Below are 10,049 nucleotides of genomic sequence, written 5' to 3'. Positions count from 1 at the left end.
TCAATTAGTCTTAGAATTTGGTGAAAAAAGTAGAATTTGGAATCAGTCACTTCAGTTCTGTTCCAGTTCCCCCCACTGAGAAGCAATTTCCTCTTCCCTAAAAATATAGACTATTGCCTAACTGGCAGATTTCCAGGACCCAATCAATGTGCCTTATGGGAAAGACAGGTACAGATGCTGCTGTTAGCACCGTCGAAGTAACTGAGGACTGAGAGGTTAAAAGAAATCCAGCTCTTCCCAGCTAGAAGACACTTTGATGAAAAGAGAAAGGCAGACCTCTTTACCCCCAATCATTTTTTTTTTTCTTCTTCCACACCATTTCAAATCTGGGTAGGAGGCAAGAGGGCCGGGGGATTTAAGAAACTTGGGTGCAGAATTTCCCAGCCCTTTACTCGGTTCCTTGGTTATCTCCTTGGTTCCAACACTCAAATATTTCTAAGGCGCCCTTGGTTGTTGGACTACAAAGAGCAAAGGACCAGAAGGCGGTCTCCTCTGTCTAGTGGGCAGACACCAGGCAGAGAGTGACAGAGAGTGGCGCGGGCTGCGGGGAAGTTTGCAGCGGCCGGGAGCCCGCAGAAAGCGGGGCTGCGCCCGCCGCGCCCATCCCCCTTCCCGCGGCGGCCAGCGGGGCCGCGTCTCCATGGCAACCCCTGGCGGCCGGCAGGCGGGGAGGGAGAGGCCCTAACCGCCAAGCCTCGGCCGGCGGGCCTGAGCGGCGGGAGCGCGGCGGTGGGCGCTGAAGGCAGGTGGCCGGCCCCACGGGGCGGGCCCAGGCGGGCGGCACTGACCTGGGCGGTCGGTCTTCAGACCTCTAGGGCGAGCGCGGCGCGGCGGGCGGGACGCAGGTAACCCGCCCCGGGGCTCCCAGGTCCCCTCGTCCCCGGGTCCTCGCCCTCTCCCTCGCCGGCCCGGCTGCTCTGGCTGGTGCTGCCCCGGGACAGCGGCGTGCGGCTCAACTGCGAGGTCGCCCGGCGGGAGGCCGGCTGGACCCCTGCGCGGGGCCAGACGGGGCGCGCGGCGGGTGGACGGCGACCCGGACGCCTGGACCCGCCTTGCGGAACCCAGAGCGCAAGGTTCTGCCCAGGCGGGAAGGTCTAGGAGCTAGCTGTGTGGACCTGGGCAGGTCACTTACCCCGTCAGGGCCTCTTTCCCGGAAAACCTGCAGAATCATTTACTCATCTCTACCTGCGGCCAGGTTTTCATTCACCATCCTTGCCCGGCCCTCCACAATTCCACACAGGTCCAATTCCTTTGATGTGATAGGATCCCCAGAGTCGTCTTCCTCCTCCACCACCCCCAAATACTCTTTAATTGACTTTTATGTAGTGATTCAGAAGAGTTGTCGCATCTTTCAATACTTTGTCCACTTATCCTCATGCACTATTTTTTAACTAAACTTTGTTGCTCTGACAAACATTATTTTACTTTAGGCAAGAGGTAAGTCGGTACCCACAAAATCCTTTTTGTTCTATTTTAAATCCATTTTCTTTCTATCTCAAGGCATTTCTTAATTTTTTTTTTTTACCTAAATCTCATGATACAGTCTTTCTGACAAAATGCAGAAAGGAATAAAGAATGAATGTATTCAAATAAAGGGAAAACTTTAGGCGATCTACCTGGATGGAAAGTTTCAAAACCTCTAGCTGTACCTCCTCTGAAACAGGAATTCTATTTTACTCATCAACCTGTACTGAGCTCTTTGAAAAGGACCTGGTACCAAGCTATTGATCATTGAATAGTAAATTAATGCTCGTTTCTGTCAGTAACACCCACCATAAGTGTACAGGAGTGTTTTTTTAAAAAGAAGGAAAATAAAAGAACAACAACAAAAAAATCCCAATTTCTACGTTTTGTAATACTAAGAGCTACCATACTCAGAAAAACTAACACTAAATTTGCCAATAGCAAGCTAATTTTCATGTTTTGTAGGTTAAAAAAATGTAAGCATTTTAGGAATCTAGATCATTTTCCCCCAACAGATCCAAAACCAAGAAATATAAACCAGATGTAGCAGTTTCTTGACATGGAGAACCAAGCCCATACTACAGTGGGGTAAGTGCTGAGAAATTTCTATTTAATAAATTAATATTTAATTATGCCACACCACCTTGATGAAACATGAATTTTGAAATGTATTATTAATAGAAGGATGTGCCAATTATTTTTGGTTAGGAGACTTGAGGAAAATTCAAGAGACTTATTAAAATTCATTAGTGTAAGTCTTTCCAATTTTGACTCAGTCTTGTACTTGAAAATCACTATTTTTCAACTTTTAATGACTTTGTCCAATGTCTAGTATGGTGATGATGCCCAGGCTGGCCTGAGATGCTCTCCATTTCCGCAGTGCAGCAACTCCTAGACAGCTTGCTCCTTTCTAACTGCATTGAGTGTCCCTAGTTTACCTCTACTTTTGCTCTTAAAACTAAACTCAACACTTAAACACAGTCTCAAAATAGATCCAGATTCTCAAACAGTAATAGCTGGATATTTTGTCAAAAGTTTCAAGAACAAACAGCTTGCAAAATGAACCAAATTCTTTTTCATAATTATGTCCATATCCCTCGCTGCCACCAGTGCCACAAAGGTTTTTCTTCCTTTTGTTTTATTAACTAACTTGCCCCTAACTGACCTCAGATCTGGAAGGTGTACTATAGCGCTCAATCTTCATTGTGATGAACTTTGGCACTAGTCACACCACTCCAGGTGTCCCACTTTCCGTGATTCTGCTCAGACCATGACTTTGACATATGGCTCTGAAGGAAAGCTTTACAAGTCTGGATGGTGCATAGTAACAACTATCACTCTTTCCATTCCTTTTCCTTAAAACAGTCCTGCTAGGTATCATTCTCATTTTACAGTAAGAAAATAGAATATATTATTATGTAATCTGAGTTGTTATAATAGACTCCCCAAATATAGTGCCTTAAGTAAGATTACAGTTTATTTCTATTTTATACATTAGTCCAGAGATAAGCAGACCAGGACTGGTAGGGCAGCTTTGCCATCTCATTACCTTATTTCCATCTCTGGAAATAAATTCCCACAATCACGACTGTGCTCTTAATGGAGCGAAGGATAAGGGCAAGAGGAAAGAACAAGACTTTTCCTTCTGGGAGTATGACCTGGAAGTGGCAGGCCTCACTGAGGTTTTATTATCCATTGGTCATAACTTAGTCCCAGGTAGAGGTGAGAACACTAGGAAATTTGGTCTCTTACCAGGCAGCCATATGTCTAAACTTAAATGCTGTATAATAGAGACATCCCCTACTCATGATGCTTTGACTTATGATCAGCTCCATGATTGGTACTGAAGAGATATACATTCAATAGAAACCATAGTTCAAATTTGGAGTCTGTATCTCTTCCTAATACGTGGTATAATTCTATTTGACAATGCTGCACAGCAGCAGCTAGCGAGTAGATACTGATACTACACACAGTGTACTGTGTTGCTAAACTACAGTATTCAATAGGTTAGTGTATCAAGCATTTTCAATTTATGATACTTTCAGCATATCCAGATGTAACCCCATTTTAAGTCAAGGAGCATCTATAAAAGAATGAGTATTACTCTGCCACATTGAGGCTCAGAAACAGAAAAGAAAACACAAATTTCTACCCAGAATATACAATTGAATTCAGATATGTTTGGCTCTGATTCCCTCTCTGTTGGAAATGAATGGCAGTGAGATTCAGGGAATACTCTATGATCCATAGCAGAGCCAAGTGTTAGAATTCTGGATTGATTACATGTTGGCTCTCTGCAATGATGATGACATTAAGAATTAAGACACAGATTATGTATCTTCAAAACTGTCTGTTTGTATTTGACCTACCTTCTTTTTCAGGTGAGTGGCTTTCTTCACATAACCCTGGGATCCCTCTGCTTTCTCTTATTTAAGAATGATAGAGTAGCCAGGCACAGTGGCATGCACCTGTAATCCCAGTGGTTTGGGAGACTGAGGCAGGAGGATCCCAAGTTCAAAGCCAGCCTCAACAAAAGTGATGCCCTAAGCAACTCAGTTGAGACCCTGTCTCTAAATAAAATACAAAGTAGGGCCGAGGATTAGTGGTCAAGTGCCCCCAAGTTCAATCTTTAGTACCAAAATAATAATAATAATAATAATAATAATAATAATAATAATAATAGAGTAGAAAGTAGGTGGGAAGAAAGCAGGTACACATGGAGGGGCTTAATAACAGTGGTCATCATTGTGTGGCCATTTGAGGTAGGCTGTTTGTTTGCAGGATTTGATGTCAGGCTGATCAGATCTTCATCCTCCTTCCTAGAGGATGTACGTTGGGTTGCTAGCATTCTGGGAGCTGAGGAAGAGGAGGATGCTGGAAATTTAGACTAACACTGTGAGACTTTAACTTAACCCTCTCCCCCAGTTTCCAGCATAGTAGCCCTACCCCCACTGTGCCTGGTAGTCCCTCAGTCCAGAGCCTCTGTGTTTTCCCTTTTCCCAGAGAATATGCCTTGAGTCTAATGCCAGCGAGAAGACCTAGGAGCCCAACTCCTTCTTAGTCATTCCTCCTAACTTCAGGTTTACACTCACGCCCTGCTTCCAGAAGTACCTACTTGGGGTGCTTCTTGTTTTTCTCTACCACCAGCTCCCATTATTCTCATTATTTTTGTCCTTGTAGACCTAACCTTGTATGTTAAAAATATCCCCTTGTTTTATTTTAGTAGAATTTAGGAAGGGAGAAAAGTGTGTGTATTCATCCATCTTTAACTAAAAGTCTCATTTTTTTTCTACTGAATATTCTATATTTTTTATTCTGTGACTTATACCTTAGCCATTGATCTCTTTCATAGGACTTTGTTGGATGCTTCCTAAAAATCTAAGTATGCTACACCATCCACTAAATTCTTCTTATTTACCATGAGAATCATATTTTCTTTTCTTTTTTTTTTTAGAGAGAGAATTTTTTAATATTTATTTTTCAGTTTTTGGTGGACACAACATCTTTATTTTATTTTTATGTGGTTCTGAGGATCGAACCCAGCACCCACCCCACACATGCCAGGCGAGCACGTTACTGCTTGAGCCACATCCCCAGCCCGAGAGCCATATTTTCAACGAAACAAGATAGATGAATATAAAGCTTAGCTTTTCACATCTGAATAAAGAAAGGTCCTTCAAAACACTGCTTTTCTATGTGTACATCTTTCTTAACCCTTAAAGTGCCCTTTCCCTGTGAGATACATTCATTCAGAATCACAACTTTACTTACTGGCATTTCTTGATTAGTTAAATATAGTTTTTATTAGTTTGTAAAAACTCATTTTTTCTGATATGTCAATATATACAACTTTAATAAATTTTAGTATTATTATTCTTGCACATTGAGAGTTCCTTATAATTTGATTGATTCTCTTGATTTCTGGATGACCCAGGCTATTCTCTCTCCATCATACTTTACCTTCCATTCCGTACATAAATTTATTCTCCAGAGTTATCAAATTTGACAACTTCTTCTAATTTCTTATTTCCCTAGTGAAGAAATAAAGTGAAGTAGACCTGGGGTAAAAATCTGGACATCTAACTTGAAGGTAGAGTCTGAAATGTTAGCACAATGCTAAATGATTATAGGAATTCAGTGAGTGGTTTTGAAAGGAAATTCAAAAAGAAGGGAGAAAGGGAGGAAGAAAATAAAGAAGTTAAGACTCTTTGGGGAGAATAATTAAGCTCTTGTCGAGTTTAGGGAAAGGTGAAAAAACACCACTGTGTAGATACATTTGCAGGTGACTTTTACAGAACAGTAAGATTGTTACATGCGTTACAGGAAGTATCATGAAGGAGGAAGGAGGGGGAAGAGAGGAGAGGGTGGGGGGAGGAAAAGGAGAAGAAAAGGGCCTGATATGTATAAGTACAGTTCACCTGGCCTGGTGTTCTGTGGTGCTCAGTTTTCTGTCACCTTAAAACTACCTGGAACATTTGTGAACCTCTATCAGAGCATTTATAAACCAGAGAAGTGCTAAACACATGAAGGTTACAAAGATGTGAGCACAACACTTATCATCTCCCTAGACGAAAGGAGCAGTCTCATTGAATGGTAAACTTATGAAGCAAAAAGGGAGAAATAGAGACAAAAATGGGAAAATAGGAAAAAGCAGCAGTGAAAATAGGAACATGGAGTCAATTCAGCAACACTGTATGTCAGTGGATTCCAGGAGCTCCAGTTCTATTCAGCACTGTTAGTCTTCTTCCCTACTGCATCACAGGGTCCAGCACAGTGCCTGCCAGGTGTGGGTATGCAGTCAGCGTATGTGAATGAATAAATGAACTGAAAGAATGAGAACCTATAATGAGTAATAGTGTCAAACAAAGGGAGATCAGATATAAATACAACATTCAAAGGACCAGGGAAAAGTGGAGTCAAGAGTTCAGAATTAGAAGTAGAGTTGTATGAAAGCAGGGTGTGAAAAAATGAATGCTGGAAATGTTTTAGAGATTCTTTTGGGGCATTGAAGATTTACCATTAATTGGGGAGTGTGTGGAACATGGTTATGTAGGAATGGCTTCATGGTCAGAGACAAGTTAGACTAGGGTATGCTTTTATGGAGTCTCTGAAGATAACATACTAAGGTACATTGCTTTCATCTTTTAGTGTTACTTAAATTATATTATATCCTGAAATTAATAGGAATATTTGATTATTATTCTCATTTTCTTCTAAAAGCAATTATTAAGTTGTTATTGTTTCTTACAATAGGAAGCGTTATAGAATGAGGAAAAATACATTTCATACATGCCATACTCAAGTACAAACATGCACCATAACTGTCCCTGGGGAAATTCATTAGCCAAGCCATAGTGCAATGGAGTGTCTAACCTTAAACTATACAAATGCCAATGTGCATAAGAGGACAGAGCCAGGTATACTATAGAATCCATAAAGTGAAATGGCTTCTAAATTTTCTATAAGGAGAAATGAAAATACTTTTATTCTAATCTTATAATTTTCAAATTATATGCTTCTTAAAATGATTCAAGAATAGGAAGAAATTGGTGGATCAGCAGAACACTTAACTTCTAGAAAATAGCTGGTAGGATTGTCCATGCAGTGAGTATCTTAATAGAAACTGAGGTGGGATATGAGACTGGTGCTATAACCCATGAACTCAGGAATAATGAAATTGAGATACATACACACTTACAATTGCAAAGAAAAGCAAGACACTTTGAGCAAAAATGGTAATAAGGCCACTAACTCAATGTCAGTAGAGGCCATGTGATGGGGAATAAAGAGGCACTCTTGCCCTTCCCAACCAAGATAGTATCCGTAAAGAGCTGTTGGAAAGCCTCAGTGCCAACTCCACATAGCTGTGCTGAGGACTCTCTTCCTCCAAGTGACAATAGACTGAATCAAGAAACTGAACTTTCACCACCAACTTATAGTGATAAGGCTGTACCCCATTCTCCTGATGCAAAACGTTAGAACAGGCCTATTGGAACACAAATTTTAAGTAAGTGTTCAGAGTCTTATAATACCCAAATAAATTAGTATTCATATTTTTCTTATGGTTGGTAGTTCAAGACTGATACTGTGGCTACACAATGATATCCAGGACCTCATGGAGCTTACAATCTAGTGGGAGGGTTCTTACTATAGTACATTTTATAGATGTACAATTTTCTTTATATTGGAGGCCAGGATAATAGCTGTTAGGAAGAAAAAGTAAGCAAATTATTAGAATAAAAAGTTACAGAATAAATCTGAAGGAGGCATTTGAAAAGACCTGAAGAAAGTGAGAAAACTAGACACATGGATATGCTGGGGATCAGTATTCCACATAAAGGAATAAGCAAAAGCCAAGCTTCTGAAGATGGTACATGCTTGGTGTTTTCAAGGAACAGAAAGGAGGCCAGTAAGATTAGAAAGAAGCAAGCAAGGAGAAATCTGGTAAGAGGTGAAATCAAAAAGGCAAATAGGGCCAGATCCTATAGGACACCGTAGACCTGGGTAAAAACTTTGGATTTCACTGTGTAAAAATCACTGGAGGACTTAGAGAAAAGATATGACATTTTCCATTAAAAATTATCATCTAGTTTTAAACATTTTACATGATATTTTCTGTTTTCAAATGTTCCTTCTAATTCCTTGGGAAGAATAGCACATTGGAGGGCAAGGGTAGGAAACACAGACAAGCAAAGCAAAAACTCTTGTAATCACACAGGTGACAAGATACTAGTAGCTATGGAAGGCACCCAGCCAAAGGAATTTATCCACTGGAAATCAGGCCAGTGTCCTGAAGTGGTAAACATGAGGATATATAGAGCATCCACAACATCTGCAACAATCCTCTTTTTAATAACTTTTTAGTAATATTTCTTACCTTTCACAGGCCAGATTTTGTTACATGGCCATGTCTCTCTGAAGGAACACTGAGAAATGTATCTATTTCTTAACTGTATACATTTCTACTCTGAATAATATCAGAGCACTGTAAATATGAAAGTAAGGAAAGATGGATATCTAAGGTAGTCACTATTTCATCTTCTGTTACTATAACAAAACACTTAATGTTGTGCACTTTATAAAGAAAAGGCACACATTTACCTCACAGTTTTGGAGGCTGAAAGTCCAAGATCAGGAAGCCCTATAGGAGGGTCTTACGGCAGATGGCATCAGGATGGTGGGAGCAGGTTCTGAAGACATCACATGGAAAGAAGTCAGAAAGATTCAGTGGCCAGGCTTTCTCTTTTTTATAACTCACCCCCATAGGAACTAATGAGGATCCTGTGAGAACTACATTCATCTCTTTGAAGGGAATATTTCCAATGACATAATTGTCTCTCACTAGACTACACCTCTTAAAGATTACATCACTTCTCAACATCACTACAGTAGGCACCAAACTTTCAACACGTGAATCTTTGGGGGAAACAATGAAGTCATCTCCAAACTATAGCAGTAGAAAACTAGCAGATGAGTGATAAGGATAATCCAGATCAACCTTTATCACTAGATATGGTAAAAAGTGGTTAGAACTTAGGACATATAGTGGAAGTAGCACTAGTAAGATATACTGTTGTTTGAGTGGTTTGAGGGAGAAACAAATCATGAAGAATTTTTATCTTACGCGACCAGTAGCAGTTATGCCAGTTAGGAAGCCCTGGGCTGGGAACAAGTTTCTGGTGCAGGGAGTCAAGAGCTCTGTTTTGAATTCATGATATTTGAGAGGCAACTAGACACTCTATGGAAATGTCAATGTCGAATAGGTAGGAAGATATAGAAATCTGGAGCTCAGGAGCTTTGGCTGCAGGTGCACATTAAGAAATTATCACAACAAGCTGTCATAAGAGGTCCATTAGCAATTCCCAACGTTCAGCCAGGTACAGTGGTGCATGTGCCTCCAGAGGCTGAAGCAGGAAGATCACAAGTTCAAGGCCAGCTTCAGCAGTTTAGCAAGGCTTGGTTAGATCCGTATCAAAATTTAAAAAGGGTAGGAGATGTAGCTCTGTGGTTAAGAGACCTGGGTTCAATCTCCAATACCAAAAAAAAAAAAAAAAAAAAAAAGAAAGAAAGAAAAGAAATTTTTAAAAATTGTCTGGTATTGGAAAAACCGTTCTTATCATTTCTTAGCTAGTTCTTCCCTGTTGGGATCTAGTGAAATAGCTGGCTCCAATTTTAAAGAGCAAAGAATAAAATGACTAGCCTCACGTGTACTAATGCTGGTTTCTTATCAAATAGGCTTTATTTCAAGAGGAAATTCAATTGTCCTAGAGATTGGCTTTCAGAGCCCAAGTGATGCATGTATAGATAAACATTACTATTAATTGTATTATATATTTGTGTATATTACTGTGAAGTAATGATTTAGGTGCATAAGTTTATGAAGACATTGAAGCTATTTATACTTCTAAATAATCATCAAGAACCACTTGAAAGTAAAGATGGTGATACTAATATTTCACTGTCACTGTCTTCTCACCTCCTTTCATTGGTCACTAAGAAGTTATTTGAAATGTGAAAAGCTATTTTTAAAAAATCATTTGTAATGTAGGTATTTTAATGTAGGTATTTATGTTCTCTTTAGA

General features: G+C 40.2%; 1 protein-coding gene across 1 annotated transcript in view; it reads left to right on the top strand.

The window, feature by feature from the left end:
* Positions 1 to 724: 724 nt before the first annotated feature.
* DEUP1 (deuterosome assembly protein 1) overlaps positions 725 to 10,049 on the top strand; it is a gene marked incomplete at its 3' end in the record, with an annotated part of 82,960 nt that continues 73,635 nt past the window's right edge. The window contains exons 1-2 of the mRNA XM_081281706.1: positions 725 to 845; positions 1,980 to 2,052. Coding sequence (XP_081137832.1) covers positions 2,024 to 2,052 — 29 coding nt within the window. The 5' untranslated portion in view covers positions 725 to 845; positions 1,980 to 2,023. The remainder of the gene's footprint in view (positions 846 to 1,979; positions 2,053 to 10,049) is intronic.

This window comes from Spermophilus citellus, assembly GCF_964194105.1.
Source record: "Spermophilus citellus genome assembly, chromosome: 2".
NCBI lineage: Eukaryota > Metazoa > Chordata > Mammalia > Rodentia > Sciuridae > Spermophilus > Spermophilus citellus.
Note: the sequence above shows the minus strand (reverse complement) of the source record. Positions and strands in the feature narration are given on the sequence as shown.